Source organism: Pyrus communis, chromosome 17, assembly GCF_963583255.1.
Source record: "Pyrus communis chromosome 17, drPyrComm1.1, whole genome shotgun sequence".
NCBI lineage: Eukaryota > Viridiplantae > Streptophyta > Magnoliopsida > Rosales > Rosaceae > Pyrus > Pyrus communis.
The window spans coordinates 16,315,721-16,342,224 of NC_084819.1; the positions used below are offsets into that span (position 1 = coordinate 16,315,721).

The following is a 26,504-nucleotide window of genomic DNA, read 5'->3' on the forward strand; positions in this document are numbered from 1 at the left end:
CCGGATACATGCAAAGCAGTTGCATGCAACTTGCTCTCTCTCTCTCTCTCTCTCTCTCTCTCTCTCATTGTCATGATTTTCGTTTAAAGAAATGCAAGTTGGGGGACGGTGGTCGATGGATCGGTGGCTGAAATGTGAATGGTTGAGTTTTGAATATGTTTGAATAGAGACTATTATGTCTAATCTGATTTGCAAGTTGGTACGCAAGTGGGATGGAAGACAAGGCTCTCTCTCTCTCTCTCTCTCGGGTATTCTTGTCTACTTTTCCAATTCCCTCACGCTACCCATGTATGAGCCGGTATATGACCCATTCCATCCGTCTGCTCTAACTCTTCGTATATACACGAGGGAGGAGGATTATCTATCCTTTTTTTTCTTTCCTCTTTCATCTTCTATTTGAACGGTCACGGTTAAGCCATATTAACATCTTATATTAATTGTTTATAGAAAATGAAAAACAAAATAGAGAATATGAGAGAAGGGAGTGGAAGTGGATGGAAAGAAGAAGGGAGAGAATCCTAATCCATATATGAGGAGGATGCTTCCCTCTCTTTCAAACTGGTGCATCAAGGGTATCGTAGAGTTCAAATCTTCTACACTTATTTTGTGTATAGTTTTTTGTAGCTTATATTATTAATTAAAATGTGTTAAGTTTATGATAATAAAATTAAAAAGAATTAATATATATTAGTCAATAATAAATGTCAGATATTAACTACACACAAAATAAGCGCACATCTTTGAACCTCATCTTGTCGTATGGTTTCTTTGCTTTTTTGCATGGAAATTATTGACTAGGTAGAGAGATCACATCATCACTCGATCATGACCTAGCAGGCTAGCAGCAGCTGCTTCCTTGAAAAACTCATGATGTAACACGCATGTCACAATTATTTTGCTTGAAGCAAATAGGAGTAATGATATTTGTATCACATTTTTGTAGCATTTTAAGTAATATCTGATATAGACAGTCACATTATATAAATTAAATAGACTTTTAAATTTAGTTCATTATTTAATAAATTAATAATTAAAAAAAACTAGTTAATTAAATGATGATTATGGTATATGTGGAGTCTTTTTTTCTTCTTTTTCTTAGGTTTTACAAATTTTTCAAATGATGTAACCGTTCACATCAAATACCACGTAAAATGATATAAAAATATAATATAAAAATATGATATGAATAACATTACTCAGGAAATAGTACAAAAAGGATTGCCTTCCTTTTCCGTGTTATGATAGTGTTTATTTGGGTCATTGAACGATCACTATTTTCCCGTCTTGTCTTGAAACAAATTAGGACATCTTGAGTGGGAGATAATCTCAGTAGATAACCTGCTTTTTGAACGTTTATGAATCCCCTAACACAACAATAATGTCTTATTTTTAGAATATATTAATAAAGAAGGCCAACATACTTCTATAATATTTTGAAGTATAGTGTTTTATGAACACTAAAAATCTCATGAAATAAAGTTAAAGCAAACTGAATTTACCATTATGGGTTCGGCAAAAGAACATTGACTTGTCAATATTTCGGAGAGACATGTTAAGGGTCCACAACTAACAACATTGATATTGTTCATCCAAAGTACATCTTATAGCTTATACAACGCGACATGTATGAGGGTTTTGGACAAAAGTTATCGGTGTAATTAGTACTAGAACTACACAATACAATGCATAGTCCCCCTTAAGATCACACCACTTTGTCCATCCATATCAATTAATGCATTTTTATTATACAAATTACATAATTTAAATTGTTTATTTTTTCGATCATCATTTGAAGATCATACGTGTAAAAAAAATTAATTAAATTAAAAATTGTTTAGTCATCTTTATTTGTTAAATAAAGGGGCGTTTAGATTTAAATGCCTCGATGTTCTATTTGTTAGATTAAACATCTATACCTTTTAGAATTTTTATTAAACATGTTCCTACATTTTAGGCGTCAAATATATTATAAGTAGCATTTTTTTCAAAAGGAAAACTAACGAAAAGTCCTAAAAAACTTTAGTTTTAATGAAAATGACAAAATAAAGATGTAAGTGAATAGTATCATGAGTGACTTTTCAAGGTAAAAATGTCTTTAACGTTAAAAGTGAACAGTACCATGAGTGTTTCATTAAAATTCTTTTCTTTTTAATGCAAAATTACACAATATGCCATATATATAATGTACCAATTAGTTAATAATTATCCAAATCTCCTAGAATCTAGTAGACATATGTTTTTAAAAATCTAAAAACATATCAAATTTGTGACAACCCGTTCCAAATTTTACGTTTTTATTTTATTTTAAAAGCATGAATTTACGAAATTGCCCTAGAGGCAAAGACTTTGACTTCCGTTGACCATCGACTTGAGAGATGTGGGACTTATTCTTTAAGCATATCCTCGTAGTACTCTTTGGTACGAACGTATAGGCGAAAGCCGTTTGCGAGTCCGGATTATAACGGTATAGTTACGGACGTTTGAAATTGGTTATTCAAGGTTTAGTGTTTATTTAAATTAAATCCCCACTTTGTGGGGAAAGCCCAAAAATCAGAAATGGAGGGAGGAAAGAAAAAAAAAAAAAAGAAAAAAAAAAAAAGTAGGTGGTTTCCGTCCACCCGCACCCACTGCGGGTCCATCTTCCAAGGCCGATTCCGGCCAACTCCGATGGAGTTTTTGGATGCCACCACCACCATATTGAAGCTCTTATTCCCCTCTACAAAACCCACCCAAGAACCACCTTGATTAACCATGGTATGGGGCGGTTTGAGGCCACGAAAGTTGACGAAAATCAATGGTGCTCCGGCCACCCTTTTCGATTTTCCGGCAAATTGGCAAAGCGATGGCCGATTCCACCACTTGGGCTTTGTAGCCCATCATCCCAGGAGCAAAACCCAACCAACCTTGACCCCGTTGGACCACCGTAGACGACGAATCGACGTCGGGAAGTTTTAGGCACCCACCGGCTTTGTGGGCAAAATTGACCATCTTCCGTTCACTTTTGGACTTCGTGGCAGGTATGAAAGTTGCTCCACTCACTGAGATCTTCATTTCTGTGAAGTTTGAGAATTTTTGGAAATAGTTGGATTTTCCGGCAAGTCGGGGCGGCCGACCGCCACCCGCGGCGGCGCGTGGCCAGTAGGCCGCCAATGCTATTTTTAGGCTATGTCAAATGTCTTGAATTCATTTTTGTCATTTGAATGACGTAGGTTGATAGTTGGAACCTAAATTCGTTACGATACGTTACTTGATAGAAATGTGAATTGATGATCCGACCGTTGGATCGTCACCAAAATTGGATACATTATAATACGTAATATTTAAAGATCATAGGAATTTATGGATCGGGAATCCGACTTACGGATCTTCCTGAATTGGATTTGTAAATTAGTAAAATAAATGTTCACGGCCACTTGTTTTAGGCAATTGGCGGAGATCTGACCGTTGGATCGTAATGAAATTTTAATATGTTATTCTAGAAACATATTGTGGATCGTTGGGAGTTGCGGATTGGAAATCTGATATGCGGATCTTCCGGGTCAAGTTATACAGGGTTGTAAACCCTATCGTCGATCTTTGATCAACGGTTGACTTGTGGTCAATGGGTCTCAGACTATTTTAGAATGTCGTTGAGGTTGTGTTTTATGTGAATTACATATTCTACGAATAAGAGTTCTGAGATGTGATTTGATAATTGGTCACAAGGACCAATCATTCAGGACGCCTCGATGCGTGCGCTAGAGAATCATAGCGTGGACTCCAGGTGAGTGCATCTTTTCATTTTTATCGTACATATTATTGAGAGTTCTATCGACACTTTTAAATTGATTAGGCATATTACCTTCATATATAACTATTGTGAATGCTTGAAGTACTATATGAACTACGAATGGCTTGATCCCTGTCTAGGGTACGTAGGCAGTCTAACGAGACGTTAGATGCAGCCATAAAATATTTGAGACAAAAGCCTTGCTTGGGAAATTGAGTAATGCGAAGGAAATTGCTAAATGCACGTTTTAGTTTTATGAATTAGTTAGCTAAATTAGTGTTAATTGGGTCGTCATGGATAACTATCCCTGAAAATATGTAGTTCGGGAGTAGGGCGTTATTGATTGTACACTTCACACCGTATTGTTTATAATTGAGAATGTTTCGACATGGTTGAGTATTAGATTGCATCATGGTATATCAATATGTATATTATTTGCATATAATTATTGGGAATGCTTTCAAGTGCAAAGGTGAACTCAGGACACCCAGGTAAGTTCAGGTGAGTTTATGGTACTAGTTGAATCGATTGCGTTATAGCATGACTACAGTTATGTGTTAGGCAACTTCGATATTGTCGTACTAGTTGCCATGAGTTGCATATGTTATATTGAGATGCATTGAGAGCTCATAAACCTGCACCCCGGTGTTAGTGCTCCCGCCCGTGGCCAGGGCACAATCCTTCACGTGATGTTCACCTCCCGCACCTTACGCTCACCTTGGTTTCAAGGTAGGTGCACAGTCCTGTCGTACAGACCACTTTAGGTGGTTCCGACTCGTAGGTGACCCGCGATTATTCGCCCAGTCTTCACATGATCGTAGCACTTGAGCGTATTTATTTACACCCAGTTCTGTCGTACAGACCACTTTAGGTGGTTCCGACTCGTGTGCAGGTATACTTATTGAGCTATTTGCTAGCCAGGATTGATGAGATATGGATAAGTCGTACAAGTCACTATAGGTGACTCCGACTTATATGCTAGCCATGATTGATGAGATATGGATAAGTCATACAGGTCACTATAGGTGACTCCGACTTATATGCTAGCCAGGATTGATGAGATATGGATAAGTCGTACAGGTCACTATAGGTGACTCCGACTTATATGCTAGCCATGATTGATGAGATATGGATAAGTTGTACATATCATTTTAGGTGACTCTGACTGATATATCACTTTGTATTGATTTAGTTCATTTGGCCTACTTATTAATGTATGGTGGAGTTGATGGCAAACCGTGGTTTTGGTCATTTTTTAGTATGGTTTGGATATATGTATATATGTTGTACTGTCTTATGGAAAACGATACGAGTTTTACATTTAGGGGCATTACTTTTAGAGAGGTAATAACTTTGGGAAGCTTGGTTTTATTGCTTACTCACACCTTCTGTTTGGTGCCCTCCAGGTTTTAGCTGCTGAGTTTGTATCGACAAGAATCTGTGGCGAATCTTAGTATTGATGGATATTTTTGTGGGTATGATTCTTACCCATACTACTGTACCTTACTTATGCTCTGACATCGCGTGTGAGATGGGTTCGCTCCCACTCGTAGTGCACTCTGGTACTTAGACACTTTTAGATTCAAATTTATTCACTTTTTATACACTATCACATTTTATGGTTTCGTCACCTTCCAGGTGTCGGCCAGCACAGCTCGATTCAGGGTCCAAGTGGACTTTCTGGGTCGGGGTGTGTCAAAATTTGATTTATTTATGCTTCTAACGTGATATATATATATATATATATATATGTCATCTTCTTTCACGACTATTCTACAATCTTTTTGTGCCATTTCTTTGCTGTCAGTCGATACTCTTCCGTCCTCCTTTGTGAATCATGTTCATTTCCCTTCTATTTTCATTTTATGCAAACCTCTTGATTTGAGTATTCGTACCATGGTACATTTAGAAAATAGATTCTAGTAGTAGATGATATGGGGTATGTTTCCATTTAGTATTGGTATGTTTCTAGCCGATGTGTTGGTACGTTTTAAGTTGGCATGGGTATATTTCGTATCAGCATCGGTACTTTCAATTTGGCATGGGTACATTTCTAGACGATATATTGGTACATTTCAAGTTGGCATGGGTACATATCATATCAGCATTGGTATGTTTCAATTTGGCATCGGTACGTTTCAAGTCATATTAGTACATTTCAACATGGCATGAGTACAATTCAAATTAGAAATTAATATATTTAAATTTGGTTTCAATTTAAAATTCACGTTCATATATCTCATGCCGAATGACATTAATCTCATTCCTACTAATCCCTTTTGTTAACAACTTTTAAGCAAATTATATTGTGCTACAATATTTTAAAATCACTTGTTTTCTGTTGCATACTACACAACCAACCACGCAATCAAACTAGAACTCAACAAGATAAAGGTAGCGTCCATGGTGTTTTCATCATGTTGGATTGGCTATCTAAATTTTTTCTATAGATGTAAGCTTTTTCCGTGATCAATGAAGTTTTATTATAGAAAAATAAATGTTAAAAATTCAAAAATTAAGAGATAATATTGATGATTTAATAGTTGATATCTATTAATTATCCAACATCCCTTAAAAAGGTGCATAGATTCTGACATGCCAAAAAACCTCAATTAACTAAAAGGCTTTTTAGCCAAAATGGTCTCTGAGATTTGCATAATACATCACTTTGGTCCCTGAGATTGTCCATCATCCACTATTTTAGTCCTTCTGTTAAAATCTCCGTTAAGTGTCCCGGAGCTCTTGGCCGAAAGTTTGGGCAATTTTCAAAACTTCATAACTTCATCGTTTTTTAACCAAATTCGACCCATAATATATCAAAATGAAGATAGGAAAGTGTAGAACAAGATTATACCATTTGGAAGCCCAATGATTGCTGAAGATGGCCGGAAAATAGCCTGAAATGTGACTAGTCCGCGGGAAAATTGGAAAGCTCACCGGAAACTGGATAAATTTTAAACGTTCATAACTTCTTCAATACTCAATGAAATTGAGTAATTTAAAAACGAAAATCATACTTCTCGACGAGACAAAGAGAATGGTACCTTTCTTGACAGCTAACTTGCCATGGTTTGTCCGGAAAACGGCTCAAAAGTGGCTGTCTTGGTCTCGAGTTAGCTACTTTCGAGCCATTTTTCAGCCAAACCACAGAGAATTAGCCATAGAGAAAGGTATCATTATCTTCTTCTAATTGAGAAGTATGATTTTCATTTTTAAATCACTCGATTTCGTTGAGTATTGAAGAAGTTATGAATGTTTAAAGTTTACCCAGTTTTCGGCGAGTTTTCCAATTTTCCCGCTAACCAGTCACCTTTCAGGCTATTTTCCGGCCATCTTCGGCAACTATTGGGCTTCCAAATAAGTATAATCTTGTTCTAAACTTTCATATCTTCATTTTGATATTTTATAGGTCGAATTTGGTTAAGAAACGATTGAGTTACGAAGCTCTGAAACTTGCCCAAACTTCCAGCCAAGAGCTACAAGACACTTAACGGAAGGACCAAAATAATGGATGATGGACAATCTCAGAGACCATTTATATTGATTTTCAATCTCAAAGACCAAAGTGATGTGTTATGCAAATCTCATTGACCATTTTGGCTAAAAAGCCTAACTAAAAAGATTAAGTGGGAAATCAACATATAACATTTTTCATTTAGGAAAAAAAAATAATTAAAATAAATTTAAAATGCTCAGGTGGCCACTAGTCAAAGCGCTTTAATCAAATCTTCGAAAGACACAAATGTTTAGTAAAAAAATTGTAGAAACGGAGTGGGGCATTTTAATTATATGTATATATGGATTCAAGAAGTTTCCAATATGAATGCCACCATTTATTAGAATGTGTATATCCCCAACAACAACAAGAAAATGTACATCAACTCTTACTTTCTACAGCCAATATTGTGGATACAAATTTCTGTCTTTTTCTTTTTGGACGAAATTGCACCTGCAAAACAATTAATACCTAAGGTCAAGGCCAAGAGCCTCACGCACCCACAATGACTGGGGGGAGGGGGGGTTTTGGCCGAAGAACCTTCAATGCCAAAGTTAGAATTTGAGAGAAAAAATGTTTAGAGAATTTTAGGAGAAGAATGGACTTGGGTTTTTGGAGAAATGGGGAGCTATATATAGGGTTGTGGCCGGCCCTTATTCGGAGAAAACGGGTCCGGCCACTTATGGTGGTTTTTGGCTCTAATTGTAAGATATTATGTCAAAATAATATCTTGCAATCAATTAGAAAATTAAACAATTAAAATTTTGGTAATTAATCCTAATTTGAAGAGAATAAATAGGGGTTACCTTGTGGGGAGGATTGATGAAATAGGTTTTGAATAAATACCTATTTTGATCATTTTTGACCTTGATTGAGCCGTTATTGTCCGCTGCTTGCGTGTGGGAATCCCGGTGTGCCTTGATGGTAGTTTTGTCATTTTCACCCAAAAGTCCATGTGTCATCTCCATAATTTTTTTGATTATTTTTGGCTTCACAAATGCCTGCACACCTACTGGCCTGCTTGCAGGAAAGGGTAGCAGGTGTAGAGATCTCCAACTTTGATGCAGATTCTCACTTGGACTTGAAATTAGATTCTTCTAGGAAAGGGAAATAAATCGCCAATGAAGCTTATTTAAGCCTACCTTAAGTAGGAGATTAAATCAATTTCGGAGGGCAATTATTTATCCCTACAAGAAAGAGAGAAAGTTAGAGGATATTTGTTCCCCCTCTCCTAACTCTCTTCTTTGCTTGCCCATGCAAAGAACTGTCTTCCGTTGATTTTTTTGTTCTGCTCTACGCCGCACCGATGTAAGAAAATTTTAATTTTCTTTGTCTTCTTCTTGGGTGGTGCTGTCACGGGGCAAGGGCCACAGCTTATGCTACTTGGCTTGACTGAAGCCAAAGGTTGGCTCGGCATGGGTCAAGGAAATGGCGTGGCATAGGCCATGGTTTGGGCTGCGAAGTCTGGGCTGTTTGCCAAGAATAAGGAAACTGCTTGAGTTTGATTTCTCAGCTGCCGTAGATGGAGCAATCAAGGATGGAGCTGCCAAGATCGGAGCTACTGAAGATGAAGTGTTGGATGAGTAAACTGTTGAGTGCGAAGTGGCTGCTGGAGAGCAAACCCAGATAGGTGTCGGGGAATTAGTTTACCTTATCGCACTGGATTAGTTTATCCTCTCGCACTGGAGAGCAGACCCATATAGGTGTCGAGGAATTGGTTTACCCTCTCATATTGGATATAAATTAGTTTATCCTCTTGCACTGGAGATCAGACTTGAATGGGTGTTGGGGAATTAGTTTATCCTCTCGCACTGGAGAGCAGACCCATATGGGTGTCAGGGAATTGGTTTACCCTCTTGCACTAGAGACCAATTAGTTTTTCCTTTCACACTGGAGAGCAAACCAGAATGGGTGTCAAGGAATTAGTTTACCCTCTCACACTGGAAAACAATTAGTTTATCCTCCTCTCGCACTGGATAACAGACCCATATAGGTGTCGAGGAATTGGTTTACCCTCTCGCACTGGAGAGCAATTAGTTTATCCTTTCACATTGGATAGCAGACCAGGATGGGTGTCAGGGAATTAGTTTACCCTCTCGCACTAGAAAGTAATTAGTTTATACTCTCGCACTAGATAGCAGACTCATATGGGTGTCGAGTAATTGGTTTACCCTCTTGCATTGAAGTGCAATTAGTTTACTCTCTCGCACTGAAGAGCTTACCTAGATAGGTGTCAGGGGATTGGTTTACCCTCTCGCACTGGAAAGTATGGAAGTCGTTATCGTGAGTCCAGCTGAAGAAAACTGAACAACTGAAATAATCCTCAACCTGCGAGGTCTTGTTCGGCGATTGCTTGAGACTTCGAACTGCTTATGGAACCCGCGTAAGTGTGTAAGCAGGAAGCATAGTAAGCTATTCTTGGACCTTCTCCAAGTATTGCACAATCCTTAAATGTTTCATCGTGTGTTCTTCTGAGGTTTGGTCAACTGAGAATCTAAATGGATTGCAAGTTTCTCCACTGCTAAGTCTTTTGCCAGCAAAGGCTGCTAATAAGGCTTCGTATTCTGCTTCGTTGTGTATTAAAAAAGTTATGAACGTTTAAAGTTTACCCAGTTTCTGACGAGTTTTCCAGTTTTTTCGCAGACCAGTCACCTTTCAGGCTATTTTTCGGCCATCTCCAGCAACCATTGAGTTTCCAAATATGTATAATCTTATTCTACACTTTCCTATCTTCATTTTGATATATTATGGGTCGAATTTGGTTAATAAACGATTGAGTTACAAAGCTTTGAAAATTGCCCAAACTTCCGGCCAAGAGCTCCGAGACACTTAACGGAGTTTTTAACAGAATGACCAAAATAATGGATGGTGGACAATTACAGGGACCATTTCTATTGATTTTCAATCTCATGGACTAAATTGATGTGTTATACAAATGTCAAAGACCATTTTGGCTAAAAAGTCGTTTAATAAAAACCAATGCTATAACTTTATTAATGAAAAAGAATTCAATATTAATGAAAAGCCCTTAAATTTTAATAAAAATGACAAAAGAACTTAAATTTTTATTGAAAATGTCACAATTTTAATGTTAAGAAAATTTAAAAAGAAAGACATGAAGCACGGACCCGTGCGTCTATCACAGACACTATTTATGAAACTGAAAACTAGTTCTTAGACTACTTTCACAAATAGTGTCTAGTTCTTGGTCATGTTTCATACATAATGCCTAGTTATTGAGTCCAATTTCATAAATGATGTATGGTAATTTGTACAGTTTCATAAATAATGTCTCTTTGTTGGTCCAATTTCATAAACAGTACGTAGTTATTGGTCCACTTTCATAAATAGTGCCTAATTCTTGATCATGTTTAATATATAGTGTCTAGTTCTTGGTCCAGTTTCATAAATAGTGTATAGTTCAATTTCATAAATAGTTTCTACCTATTGGTTTAGTTTCAGAAATAATGCCTTTCGTTTCATAATAATGTTTACTTATTGGTCTAATTTCATAAATAGTGTCTACTTATTGATCTAGTTTCATAAATAGTGTCTACTTATTGGTCAAGTTTTATAAATAGTGTCTAATTCTTGGATTAGTTTCATAAGGTTTGAAACTTAGACCCTATTTGGTCCTGTAAAAGCACCCATTGCTCCGAAAACGATAAACCAAGAAATGAATTATTTAAATCCAAACCTTGAGAAGATTATGTTCTCAATAATCATATCTAAAAAGCTGTTTCAACTGCCAAATTAAAATTTCCTCACATTTTTTACATACCTACAATAATTAAATGTAGCTCTCCATTCAATTTCTTGAGCTTGGGTGTCATCTTGGAGAAATTTTTCTTTGTGCCCGTAATACAAGTGGTACATCATATGTGTTATTATGTAAGTGGCGGGAAATTTTATTTTTATGTTATTAATTTTTTAACACAAGAATCTTACTACTTCTATAGAAATACCCCGTGTTCTGGGCACATTGAAGATTCTCTCGTCATTTTGACTACTATTGAGAAACAACACCACAAAAATAAAATTGGGGAATATAATTCAATTAAAGACTTTTTCTTATTCTAAGAAAAAAAAAATCTCTTAATTGGATTGGATTGGCCGTTAGTCTCGAACCCAGTACAAACTGGATTGTGAATTAGCACAAAACCAACATGCTTCAAGAGATTGGGGTGCGCCCAGCGCATGTTTGTGCTTTTGGTAGTATTCATTTTCACTTAGAAGTGAGATGTTTTATGTTCAAATCTCATAGATGACGAATTCGATACCAAATTAAATTGCATATTGTATAGTTTAGCCGAACTCCTTCTCCTTTTAATGTAAAAATATCGATGTACTAAAAAAAAATGATTTATTATTTATGATCATATAGGCATTCTATCGACCGTTAAAAATTGTCCATATTCAATAGCAGAGGTACACCCACGACTAAGGTGGGCTTTAGCCTAGGAAGCTTTAGTTTGAACTCCTGCTAATAGCTTATGTAATTAACCTGTTATACTTATATACACCCCACCCAATTCTAATAAAAAATCTAACTTAATATGTAATTAATGCAATACTTTTTAAGAAAAAAATGAAATTATATTATTTGTTTTGTTAGTTTGGATTATTATTTCAAATTTCAAAGTTTTATATTCATGTATTATAATATAATTTCATGTAGGTAAGAAAAAATTTATTTTACTTTATGGTAATTATTTTAGCCAGCCTATTCATAAAAATTGTTTTGGCTCCGCCCTTACCCACACGAAACCTTGACGTAATATGTGATTAAAATGTTGATCATGAACACGTATTCAAACACGATTCAACTGAAAACATAACATATTATTGCAGAAGAATACACACTACTAGCCAAAGTCCAAATAAGATAACATTTCCATTGCATGTATTTCACGAACTTCGAAATAGATTAACAAAGAAGCAGAATCTTCGGCTGTCAGAATCCTTAGCTTCTCATGTTTCCTTGTTTCATAGCCATATATTATAATTCTGATTAAACCAACTAATCTTTGTTTAATCAGTGTGATTAAATTAAGGAATGCAATGCCACAGTTGAGTTCTACTGGGCCCCATTGCTTGTGGAATCAACCCAGTAAACCACCGATTGATAGCCAGATCGGATTGTAAGAGCGCAGGCAATTGAAAAACATGCAAGGCACTGGACGGACGCTGACTTTCTTGTTCTTAATTCGTATCTTTGGTGGAGAAGGGACCAAATGAATGTCTTGTATGTAGGGTTTCTAAATACCAAGATTCTATCGTGTTTCGAAATATTTTATATTTTAAAGTTTTAGTCATTAGATGTCGGTTATTTTATTTGTAACTCTCGAAATATGAAAGATCTCATAGTATACTGAAAAATCCTTTAGTAGTTTTTGATAGAAGAAGTAGAAGTTATTTTTTGGATACAAATTTAGGTAGACGTTAGATAGAACTGTTTTTATTCTACTGGAGATAGAACTACTTATTTGACTTTGCAATTAAATTTTCGATTAATTAATTATGATTTTTGTTTTTGGCAATGATTGAAAGTGGGGGATCTTTTGAGAGCCCAGATTTCCCAGTTGGGATATTGAAAATTTGAAAGACGTTGAGATGTTTAGGGTTTATCAGATTGCTCTAAAGACGTGGTCATATAGGTTGGAGGTCCAAACTGTTTTTTGTTAGCATGTCACCCACTCACCAGACGTATCAATATGGGACATTACTAGCAATTTCACGTTTTTTGACGATATTAGTTCATCATAGGTACAATTGATCATGTGTTGGTTAATAATTGATTTTGAAAATTGAGATACAAAACACATCACGGTTTAGTGTCTCTTTAGCGGTTCTCTATATCTATTTTTTTTATTGAAACTCTGTATTTAATTTTGTTTGTACATATTTTGTTGTATGCTTAAATAAGTTTATGATTATCTAATATTTGTCAGTTTAACGATATCTCTTTCCACTCAATATTGAAAGATGTTCCAGATATGAATTCCTATTCAATATTGAAAGATGTTCCATATTCGAATGGTCACCCCTCAAAATGTAAATATAGAACAGGTCCTTGAGCGCCGTAGGAATACATTGTCATCTCGCTATATGTCATATCAATTGACTAGTTGTATGATAGAATCTACTAGTAAAACGGTTAGGTTAAACATATCGACTTGGGTTTTAAATGAAAGTATGACGTGGCTTTAAATTGCATGACAATTAACATGGTTGGTGTACTTAACAAAGAAAGATTAAGGCATTTATGGGGTTTCTTAACAATGTAGATTTTAATGTCCAAAGCCTAGCAAAGCCAAAGGGTTTCACTCAAACTTGACCTTTTGTGCTGTCATGTACATTACTTATTTCATGTACAAAGCTAAAGGATTTCACCCTAACTTGAAATTTGGCTTCCACTAGACTTCTTGGTATATTTCGCTCTTTATATCTCTTAAATCATGTGATATGAAATTGAGAGAGTAATCATTTTCGGTGATATGTTAAAATCATAAAATTTGAATCTGACATCTTTTAAATTATTTCCACCTGATATGTCAATTTTAAACATAAAATAAAAATTCATATTTATTTTCTTTGCATTAGTAATGAACGAAAATGGATTAAAATGTATAAAAATATTTAAACATTGCATTGGTAATGAAAAGAAACAAAAAAACAAGCTTTAAACCAATAAAAGTTTAATAAAAAGAATTTAATAATTAATTAAAAAATTAGAAGGTACTGTCAAATTTGGTTTCTCGTTGAAAACCTTTGTTTTTTTGTTTTTTTGGGCTATTGCTAGTTTGAAAATTTCTCTTAGCATGGTTTCTGGCTTGCAAACTATATAAAAACGGGAAGGGATCCCTCTGGATCTCTTCCACCAAGTCCTAGAGATCCGAAGATCCGGACTTTTGAAATTTGATCAAATGACTACAATTATTATTATTATAACTTTTAGGAGAACTCCTATTTATAATTGTTAGATCAAATTTTAAGAACCTGAATATCCAGATCCCTAATATTTGATGGGAGAGATCCGGAGGGATCTCTTCCTATGAAACAATCCCAATCATATATCATCACCTTCCTTCCTATGATAACTAGGATTATATAATCATAATTCTGATTAAAGTATATAAGCTGACATCATGTACTATGTAAATGCGAACAAAATCTTAAAACAATTAATTTTCTATTTCCACCTGCATCATCAGTCTTCTTCTTCTTCTTACCTGCCGCCCTCTCACTCTTCAGACAACGACTCCATCATTTCATACAGTCTCTGTCCCTTTTCATACGATAATGATTGAACAAATTCGAACCCCCTTTTGATTTTTCTCTCTTTCAATTATTTGGTCAAATAATTTTCCGAAACGAAGCAAAAAGTCTCGATCTTTGGCGATGCAGCCGTCGCAGAGGTGGAAGTGGAGCAAGAAGAAAACCCAGTTTCCTGCTCTGGTGTTCGTCTTGTTTCTGTTCATAGCGTTCTCGAATCTCCACAGAGAACGCAGCATTCTGCAAATTCAAGAGAGCCCTGATCTCGTTCTTCACCGTCAAGATTCGTTCACTTTTGTAAAGCCGAATCTTTTCACCCCGCAAAATCATGCTCCAGGTAAGGCTGTGTTTGGTTCTGCTAAAAAAGCTTTCTGGGTTTGTGTTTCTGTATTTTTTTTTAATCTTTTTTCTGAATTCTTGATCAAATTTTTTCTTTGATTTGGTGAGGTGGGTTTAAGTTGGTTTTGTAAATTTTCAGGGGTTTTGAATAGATTCAGTACATGCAACTCCACCAGAGAGTACACTGGTCAGAAAATTTTGTGGACTGCCAGGACGCCGGAGTACGGTCAGCGGAGAGAGAGTTTGGAGAGGTGTGATGTGTTTTCCGGCAAATGGGTGTTTGATAATGCTTCGTATCCGCTGTACAAGGAGTCGGAGTGCCCTTACATGTCGGACCAGTTGGCCTGTCACAAGCATGGGAGGCCTGATTTGGGGTACCAGTACTGGAGATGGCAACCCCACAATTGCAACTTGAAGAGGTAAAGAGGTGTTTGGTTCTTTGGGATTGGAAATTCTAATCCCACATTGTCTGTTTGATTGTTTTCTATAGTAGATTGGAAAAAGCATTTAGTTCTGTGTCGGTTTAATACAATTTCTAATTCAAGATACTCGAATCAATGAACTGGAATGTGTTTTGATCTTATTAGAGTTTGGCTTGTATAACAAGTATGGTATTTTCGGTTGTTTGAGAATGGAAATGTTGATTTCCCTTTTAAAAGGTTCTAAAAGACGCCAGGCGCTAATCGGGTGGTGGGCTAGGGGCTAGTGCCTAGGGGCCTAGGTGGATTAGGCGGATTTAAGTAACTCTATTAAATTTCGTGTAAATAAGTGTCTGTTTATACTTAAAATATATGTTTCATCATAAAATACAAAATAGAATAACATATATATTATGAAGTATTGGAACATAATGAAAACATGGGAACAAGCACATAGTGTGTGTTGATTTAAGTATTCAACAAGTCTCTTACAATTTATTAAAAAAATAAAATACAAAATGAAAGTCATCGTCTGGGCGAGCTAGGCGGGTGCCTAGCTGGTCTAGAGGGCGCGTTAGCAGGTCTAGGTGCCCTTTCTTAATTTTCAAACGCCTAGGCATTAATCGAGATGGTGACCAGCCACCTAGTGCCGCCTAGGCGCTAGGCAGGGATTTTTAGAACAATTATGTTTGGTTTTATTGATAGATTGTTTTCTTTTTCTGTATAGATGGAATGTGACTGAAATGTGGGAGAAATTGAGAGGCAAAAGGCTGATGTTTGTAGGGGATTCACTAAACAGAGGGCAGTGGATATCGATGGTCTGTTTGTTGCAGTCTGTGATTCCCGCAGATAAGAGATCAATGTCGCCAAATGCTGACCTAACCATTTTCCAAGCAGAGGTAAACATGATTTCCTATTAGAAGATGGGGCCTTGGTGCAACTATGTATAATGCATTAGGCTGCTCTTTTGTGACTAAGAGAAATCTTTTTAGTTTAGATCATGGAATGTTCTTTAGGAAACAATTGAATGTTGGTAATAAGTGTCGTCATGAAACTAGAACATACGTGAAATTTTTGGGTGCGGTTCCTTGTAGTAGGTGGGTGCATAAATTCCATTTGTGTAATTTCCAGGAATATAATGCTACTGTGGAATTTCTCTGGGCTCCGCTTCTTGTAGAATCTAATTCTGATGACCCGGTGAATCACCGAACATCTGATAGGATAATCCGACCAGATTCAGTTCTTAAGCATGCATCAATATGGGAGGATGCTGATATACTGATATTCAATTCCTACCTTTGGTGGAGACAAGGCCCAGTTAAGCTGTTGTGAGTATAATCGCAATACCATCCAGATTTCGGTTTAGAAAGAACTGAGTTATATAAAAACATAATGAATTGGTATCCAAATTGATCAGACTTTGAATTCATACAGATGGAGCGCTGAAGCAAACAGTGTTTGTGAAGAAGTAGACGGCCTTGGAGCCATGGAGTTGGCCATGGGGGCTTGGGCAGACTGGGCTTCCAAGGTCAATCCCCTCAAGAAGCGGGTCTTCTTTGTTACAACGTCTCCTACGCATCTCTGGTTTGCACCTTGCTCTTCTACAATATTCTTTTATCTACCGCTTTGGCTGTTATTTCTCTGAAGATTTCAGATTTTGGAAAAGTATCCGAAAATTCAGTTACATCTGTATCCTCACGCTGCGGACCAGCATTGTCCAGTTAATGACATTTTTATTTCGGTAAACCACAAATATGAACTGTGTATACAAAATCATGGTATTAATGTCGTTCTAGTTTTATCATTTTTGGAAATTTCATATATTACCTGTATGTATCTAATATGGAATTTCCTGAACTTTTAGGAGTAGAGAGTGGAAACCCGAAAGTGAAGGTAATTGTTACAGTGAGAAATCCCCCATTGACTCGGAGGGCTACTGGGGAAGTGGTTCTGACCTGCCCACCATGAGCATGATGGAGAAGGTCCTCAGCAAGTTGAGTTCGAAGGTTTCTGTTATCAACATTACTCAATTATCGGAGTACCGGAAAGATGGCCACCCTTCCATCTACCGCAAATTCTGGGAGCCACTGCGGCCTGAGCAATTGTCTAATCCCACGAGTTACTCCGATTGCATACACTGGTGCTTGCCTGGTGTACCCGATGTATGGAACGAGTTGCTGTTCCAATTCTTGTAAGCAAATGTACAATTTTTTTCAAGGCATTCTTAGTGGTTTTATACAACAGGTTGCCTTGTTTTCTCAGCTCATGTGCATTACGAACCGGACCAGCAACCGTTAATGCCGTTGTTACACAGTTCGATTCATTGAATGTACAGTGCTAGTATTCAACTTGTATATCCCCTGTTCTTGCAATATTAGATCCATGCTTGCTGGGAATTATGAGCTTAATTTTTGTTATTTCCTGTCAATATCATGAGTTCATTTATGAACTACTACTCTTATATCTCTGCGTTGGGTTTCTGCCCAATTCATATAAGTTTAAGACCCATAAGCCCAAAACAAAAGGTTGCAATTTTAGCAACTATACATTACCGAATCTTTTCTTGCATCAATACGGGACATAATTTTCGCACTTCCATTTTGTTCTTTTGCCTCTAGCGTTTGTTTGGATTGAATAATTGTTGACTCTAAAAATTACAAAACCTACGTGGCGCGTAGGCCGAGTAACTAATAAGCTAATTACGTCCTTCGGTTGAATGCGGGGCGTGCCAACTTGTCGGCCGAGCTTGGTCGAGGAGTAAAATTCGTTGATGTCGCGTTGAGCGCGTCGTTGACTTCTCTATCTTGCGATTGCGACCGAGGAAGGAACACTCTCGGTCTCTGGGTTCTATAGCCTGAAGACAAGGCTACTAATTCTGCGAAGTTCACAAATCGTCGAAGCCCGATTCGGTCACTGTGATTATATTCGTAAGAGTATAAGCACGTCGAATTGAGACCAAACTATATGGGCACAGGTACTCAAATGTGATGTATGTCTTGATGGTAAATGTAGTTCGGCCGTCGGAATGTCGAACCCTGAAACTTACTTGCGAGTATCCAATCATAAAATCACTCGGCGTCCAGTACGCCGAGTAACGCAATTCGTAACACCTGACTACGCCGAGAAGGCTAGCAAGGTGGCCTCTACCAACAAGGGTTCGAAAACCCTTCTCGATCGAGACTTAGATAGGTAACCGGTCAGCCTCGACGCAGTGCTGTTTATCCAAACTGAAGGTGCTTCTCAGTCGGCTGATTCTGCGGCAGCAGTGTTGTTTATCCAAACTGAAGGTGCTCGCCGGGTGCCTCCACAGTGCTGTTTATCCAAACTTAAGGTGTATCAGCAGAAAAAGAAAAGGAAAAAATCTCAAGGTATTTGAGAGGTTTTGCGCAGGGCAATTGTATGCTGAATCGAAGGGGGCTTTCTTGTTGCATGATTTCTTGTATTTATAGCACCCCATTCCTTGAAACCAAATTGCATCCTTATCTGGATTGAGAGTCCTTATCCCGTTTCAACTCTACCTCGAACAAACCTACTCCCACTAGGACTTTGAATTTTCCCCTTTTTCGAGGCTTTATTCTCTGCCGGCCGGGAATCCTGGTCGCACCAGGACTTCCTTGGCCCTTTCTGTTTATCTGGGCTAATTCTTAGGATAGGACTCGATTGGCCCTGCCAACTGGCCCGGGATTTATCACTCGGCCCATAGCACTTGACAACCCTGGGCCGAGCACAACCCGCTGCTCGGCCCAACAATATTATTTTGGGCCCGAACAATAATTCAGTGAGAAGATTGGGGGACAAAAATAGAAAAAAAATGCAAATTAAGAAAACGAGAGCGTGAAATCAGTAACATGATGATAAGGGGAGCTCTTAATATTTGATAAGCAGGAGCACTGACTCTGAGCAACTTTGTGTTGAGCGAAAGATGGAACGATTCCCAAAGTAGAGAGTCAGATGTGTGCAATGGCTTTATGAAGGGTTTCAAACTCAATTAATTAATTGTTCATTTTGAATAATGAGAATATTTTCATAATCAATCTCATACAGATACTCACTCGTAAAATATACATATTGGTAGATTTGATATTTGTGTATACAATAATTTAATGGCCTTTCGTCTATAATTTGTGATGAGGAGGAATTAAATTGAAGACGAGTTGGACTGAGAAGAAATCAGAATGCAATTTTTCATTAAAAGGGTCTGCTAAACTATGCGGATTTGAAGCAGGATGATACCACTTACATACAAGTTGTTTAAAAATTCAACATAAATTGTTAACACTAATGAGTGATACACTTGGTTCGTTTGTGGCGTAGCGCCACTTCATGGGTTTATGCCACAATTTGATTAGTCTCATACATAAGCTAATTAGTCGTGTACAGATGTTCGTACTTAATACGTCTTTACACCCTGTAAAACTTGAAAACTATTATGATTTAGAGATTTTTTCTACTTTACACCAGAGCATGGTATCCATCGGTTTACGATCGTCGAATTATTTAGACTATTTTAACCTAACAAGAAAAAAAATCTTGACCCTCTTTTACTTCAGTATGTATTAATTCTAGCGAATTTCAGTAGCTTATCATCGAAACGTAGTAGAATTCTCGTGAAGTTGGGTACAGCTCATCTTGTACTCAGTATCTTTAATATGATGTTAGTACACAGCTCATCAGTGTCTATATATTAGGGAATCATATACATTTACCTGAAATCTGTATTTGCCATTACCATTTACCACTGCATGATTGCATCGCATTGCATGCAGAGCCAGAGGCAACATCTGTCGAGCCATTAACATCCCACGTTCATCACTTGACATCAAGATAGGGCGCCTGATCCGGTTATGCCGTTGGCTGCATTACTCACGCCAGGACAAGAACACTGTATACAATTATATAGTTTAAATATTGGCAGTTTTCCACCAAACACTAATAACAGATAACTCTCGTTTCCATACGAACTGAGTATTCACATGAAGCAGTAACGTACTTTTGGTTTCAAATCAAGAGCACCAAAACAGAACTATGGCTTCAAAGAACACATTCGTGAAAATTCAAACTCGATTGAACCCTAACTCTTTTCTCGCTTTGCACTAGACTAACTCTTGCGGTTACTTAAATATTTTGTACCAAGAAAGAAAGATATGCGTCTTGTGAATGGGCGGCAACAGAAATCTTGCGGGTCTGGGGCCGCGTTATGATGATCACATTTATGCACCCTGATTTCGTGGTTTGACTATTTGACTCATTGGGGTTGGGGGGCACTTGGTTTGTCCGTTCCGCCGTGGAAGAAAAGAAGATATCACTTTTTACGGGATCCAGCAAAAGATTGTCCTACTATCACACTCTCTCTCTCTGGGTGCTTCCAACGTGTGCCACTTGACTTGTCGACTGCACGCATAGAATTAACAAGTTTTGTTAGGTTTAATCACGCTTGATTAAAAACTTAAATCCCCTATAGTTGAATTGTTATCAAATTTGACTCGTTTATCATGTTTAGGGAAGAAAAATGGTACAGTTAAATCAGTCACACTTTTAGTCCAATTGTCAACCTTTGATGCAAATGAATGTTTTCAGATTACAAGTTGTTCAATCACTTGTCAGTACTTAATCGTTAGTATAACTTATATCTGATTAGCTAGTTAGTGAGACAATGACTTACTAAGATATAGATTAGTATCTTGTTAGTTGGTTAGATATTAACTTACTAAAGCGGTGCTCAATAGCTGCTTCAGGAATGGTAGCCGTATTGGAATAAGACACGGCTCACACCTCTATGAAAAGCAGTAATGGAAATTTTCTATAACAAAATTGGCTGTCATAGGTAAAAAGCCTAACTTTTTATTTATGGAGAATAAGCAATGCCATTACATGGAGAATTAGCATCAACTATGTACTAACAATCGCGGTAACATGAATGAGTATGTGTTTTCTTAATGATTGTGCGTAAAACACCTGTAGGTGGCTTGTAAGTGACTTTTTCAATCGTGTTAACTCAATAAGAACACGAATCTAATTCTGTTAGCTAGATCATGAGATGGATCTACATGGTCCCCCAGTTTCCCACATTGACAGCGATCAATGGTCCTCCTGAGATGGCCACCACCACCACCGTTTTCATCACACTAATACTGGCCCTGCAATCTCACTCGCGCAAAACTCATCATTTTACCGACAATCGTACGGGCCGATTGATTTGTTTAAGAAAACCTTTATAACGAGAGGGAATATTTCTAACTTAATTAGCTGCAGATTCTTGCAATTTGCTTAAAAAATAGTAAGTTAATGATGATATAATAAGGATGACAGTGGGACACGTGGTGACAAGGGTTTAATTAGCTCAAATTAGAAAGAAAAACAAGTTTTGATGTAACAGCTTCCGTTCAAAAACCAGAAGGTGAGAGGTTTCTTTTCAGTTGTATCGCATTAGAAAAGGGATGAGGAAGTGCTTAGAAGAAAACTAGCATAATTACCAGTGTCGCATGTGTGTGTAGAATCTAGCGCACAAAGGGGACGTTGATAAAACCCAAAAACAGGTGCCAAATCTAGTAGCCAAGTGGTCAAGTCCCAACCTCCAAATCCAACTAACCAGTGGAGGCAGATTCTCTGCCCTCTCACTTTTCGTACCCTCCTGTTTTGTGTGATCACGGTTAAGTAATATTAACATTTTATATTTTTTTATAGAGATAATAAGACAAAAATGAATAGTGATATAAAATGTTGACGTGGCTTAACTGTAACCATACAAATAGAAAGGCACGGAATGACACAGGAAGTGGAAGGGCAAAGAATCTGCCTCCCTAACCAGTAACCAAACTCGCAAAGCATGTAAGAAAGAAATATTCTTAGGTAGGGTTGCTGAAGGCAAAATCATTGTGTGTTCTAGTGTGATCGAAATTGAGTGTGTTTTGCAAGTGGTAGATTCCTTTAATAGTTTTGGTTTCTTTGTTTAATTAACTGTATTTGGGGTTCAAACTATTTCCTATTAATAGGTTATGTAAAATATCGCTTGTAATAAAATTACAAAAAATAAAAAAGAGTTGAATGCATTTTTACTTTTATGTGATCGGACTATCCAAATGATTAGGTAATCTTACCAAATATTTATATTGTAAAATGTTGGGTATAGTGTTAGAAAAGCAATTATTTACGTCCTAACATGTGAAATGACTATTTTTAGTAAACGAGCGACTTTTCTTAACATTTTGTTTGTATGCACCCATCTTGAAATACGTAGTCACTAATATCGCTATTTTGATTTGGCATGTTCTTAATTCTAAGGGCTTTATGTTTAACAAGAATTGAAACTTGCTTTAAGTCAAAGTAAGATTTATAGGGCATTTGACTTTGTCATGGCCATATGAGTGGTGACGAGCGAATGCAGCGGTCCAAAAGACAAACCATCGAATTGAAGATAGCGTGGTTCAACAGTATGGCACGGTCCGGTTGTCAATTCCTACCCCGTAAAGCACGATGACCTAAAAGTTGTAATACGACTGAAATACCCTCCAACCAGTAGTAGTAAGGTGGGGTCCTGGGAGGGCATTTAGGGAAGAATGTGCATCGGGGAGGGTGAAGGGGAGTGTAGAAATCTGGTTGGTTCTGGCGGGCATGTAATAAGCAGGAGACTGCTCTCCTGCCTGGGACTCCGGGTAGCAGAAAATGAAAGTCAGGACTCTGCAATTTCCAAGGAACTCCCAAACTCTGAAGACCACAGACTTTTCGATAATATCATGATATGCACGTTACGTGAAAGCTTTTTCAAGATAAAACACAGACACAACAACCACGTCAGGTAAACCAGTAAAAAAATGCGTACAACCGTTTTTTCTTTTAAAAAATGATTGAGTTCGATATTTTATAAATTGTGAATTAGTTTAATTATGATCACGAGTGGATTGTAATTTTCAATTATTCTCTTATAAATATTGATAAAGTGAATAACTGTGATTCATTATGAAATAATAACTTGTATTTTAATAACATGTAAAAATTTCTCAACGCACATTTTCAATTAAACAAGTTCTTATTTGGTGTTACTATTTAGTATGGTGGTATGTTATGCATGTCATAATAAACAATTTATGTATTTGATGCATGCAACATGAACATGCATTTCATTTGTGAATTGACAGTCTATAATGATAAAGTTGGAGTATGATTCTCTTCCCTTTTATTACTATTCTCTTCTATCCCTTACTCTCACATTATTCTTTTTGTCTTATTCTTTATATAAAAAATTCAAAACAAGATGTAAACGTGGCGTAATTGCAATCGTTAAAATAGAAGGGGATAAAAGAGGAGAGAGATTAGTTTGTATGGCCTCTTAATTAAGTTTGACATGCATGTTCTATTTACGTTCATGATCGTTTCTCAATAAATTACTATTACTTAAAAAACCACAATGAGCTAACACAATAAGTGATCATATTAATAAACAATACTTCTTCGCTCCTTGCTGGTATTGTCAATTGTTTCTTACAGGTGGAGTCAAATGGAGTGATGCAACGTGACAAAGAGAAGAATAAACAGCATTCTTAAGGAACAAAAGCACTGCAATTCACCAGAAAGTATGGGAAAATCTCAAAGTTTAATGTTGAATAATTGATAATACAACAAACCAAAGGCAAGATGATCTGTTTATAATACCCTCGAAATCACCCAATAAAAAAGGAATCAAACAATTAACAAAATATAGGAAACGTCTTGAAATATCAGAATCTGATTTTGGGCTAAAACGATAGAATTTGGTTGAAAAATCCCACAAAAGCACCTTGTCTCGCTCTTCGAAATGTCAGGTCAGGGGCTTGAATTAGATATCGAAGTCTAGATCTACAACGCTTTGTTCTGATCCAAGTTTATGCTTTTTGACTTGACTTTTAATCCACTTTACCATGTGATTTACACGAATCACGATGATGATTATGTGTGAGGGAAAATGATGCATTTTGGGTGTGACAAATGTTTCCATTAATCGTTAAATTATGAAAGATAGTTCCATTAACTAAAGTGAATATATATAATGTCATAACGATAGATCATAAGAATTAACCTAATAAGGGAAAGATATTACTAATTATGAAAGAAGACTGAAAGGAGGGTGAAGGGTCCCCTCTAAAGTCTAAATCATCACACATAAATCCCAAAAATAGAAACATAAATAATAGTAAACCAAATGTATATAGAGCGATGTAATGCTTGACACCAATTCATAAGTCTTGACTCTTGAGTGCATGCATTACACCGTACGTATTTTAGGAGGAAAAAAAAAGGTAACGTACGTTGTCAGTAAGGCCACAGTATTATAAACCTAAATAAAAATATTAGGTAGACCACAAAAGTAAATTTGTTAAATTATTTGGTAAGTAGTTTTTCAAGCTTTTTCATTTTTCAAGCTTTTTCATGGCTTCAAGAGAGAGAGAGAGAGAGAGAGAGAGAGAGAGAGAGAGAGAGAGAGAGAGAGAGATGACGTTTGTAATTTTTGTGTTTGAGCTACTCTCTACTGCTATAAATACTACTGCCCTTCCCATAACTCATAGCCTTTCATACTCAGATATTTCAGAAGCTCTAGCTACCAAGCTGCTTCATCGTCTTCTTCTTCCTCTTCTGCTGGTGGCTTAGGAGTTTAAATAGTGTGGAAGAACCTGTTAAGCTCAGGAGGGATAGCGCCATTCTCGGTTTGGTTTAACCACGTATCGCGCTATCCATCTTGGGCTTCATGGCTTCTTCTTACTCTCTCTCGCACTACAACCTTGGCTTAAAGAACACTTCAAGTAAGCTTAATTTGTTGTTGTTTTCATAATCTTATGTTTGAGAAGGCTAATATGCTTTGTTGTTTGAAGTTTTGCATCGCCAAAAGAAACATCTGGTAAACAAAAATGTGTTGCAAGCGAAACATATCTGCTTGAAAGCTGAAACATCTGCAGACTCAGTGTTTGATTCTGAGTCAAATAAAGGGATCTTGAATGTTTGCCAAGATTTCAAAGAGACGGACTAGCGGCCCTTACATCTGAACGAAGGGATCATTTCAAGATTTTACAGAGACGGACGACCGACACGTATATCTGAATGAGGGGATTTAGGCCATTTTCATGTTCAACTTATCTGTTCCGTTTACATCTGAATTTGATGTTTTTCTTTGATTATTTAGCAATTTGAAGCTAAATATTTGGTTAATTAAGCTTAACTTGTAAAAACCCCCCAAAGCCAAAGAATAAGATAAATATGTATGTCCTTAATGTACGATAATGATTTTCCCTTGATTATTTTTGTTGACGATCCTTCTTTTTCATGTGTTGCTTCCTTTGCTTCCACAATCCACAGTTATTGTACTAGATTAGTTCACCATAAAAAAAAAGTTACTGTGCTAAATTGCTAATTAAGCTTTTAAAAACAGATTAAAAATATGCAGAAACAAGAAAATATGAAGCTGAAAGACTTATCCGAAGACACATGGAAAGGTGAAGGACTTGGAGTTGGATGTTGACCAGTTCCCAACCCAAGCTGGCGAGTGAATAAGTTAGGGGATTCAGATATTTCACTTTCAATTGCCCAAAGTTTAGCTAAAAGATTGTGCAATTCCGGCACATATTTTCGTACTCTTGATTATTTTGTTACCATTTCAGGTAACAATTCCTTGGTTGTTGCTTCCACTAAAATACAAGCCATTCACTCCTGACAGCTTTAATTTTTATTTCTTTTCACTGTTGTCTTTTTTGAGTTTTTATTTTTTCAGTATGCTTCGATGTATTCTACATGCTAGACAGTTTAGTTGTTAAATTTTGAGTGTCCAATAACAAATGTTTAATATTGGCATGTTTAACATTGCTTCTGAAAGACTCAGAGTGATTTTTGGCAACTAAATTTCTTTATGATTGTGTTTGGCGGAGAGAAAAAAAATCATTTTTGGGTCGTAAAAGTGTTTTATGAAATGTGCTTTTTTAGAAAATACTTAATTTTAAATTGGGAGATGATTTATACACAATTTCTTTGACTTCTTATACACTTCTTTTTATTTTTTGCCCTCTTATTTAATAAATTAAATGAAAACAACAAATATTATAAAACAAGAGTGTGTGAGAAGTTAAAAAAAATATATGTTTATCATTTCCCTTAATTCTGATTAGAGATTCCTAAATATTTTTAAATAAAAGCATTTCTAACAATGGCACTTACGAGAAGAAATGGTGCATTCCAACATGAGCTC

At 36.6% G+C, this 26,504-nt stretch overlaps 1 protein-coding gene across 1 annotated transcript; it reads left to right on the forward strand.

The window, feature by feature from the left end:
* Window positions 1-14,445: 14,445 nt before the first annotated feature.
* On the forward strand, window positions 14,446-17,683 carry LOC137723348 (protein trichome birefringence-like 35). Its single transcript, XM_068462516.1, has 6 exons — window positions 14,446-14,877; window positions 15,019-15,298; window positions 16,026-16,197; window positions 16,430-16,626; window positions 16,733-16,882; window positions 17,163-17,683. The coding sequence occupies exons 1-6, from the start codon at window positions 14,667-14,669 to the stop codon at window positions 17,491-17,493; spliced, it is 1,341 nt and encodes a 446-aa protein (XP_068318617.1). The 5' UTR covers window positions 14,446-14,666; the 3' UTR covers window positions 17,494-17,683.
* Window positions 17,684-26,504: the final 8,821 nt, after the last annotated feature.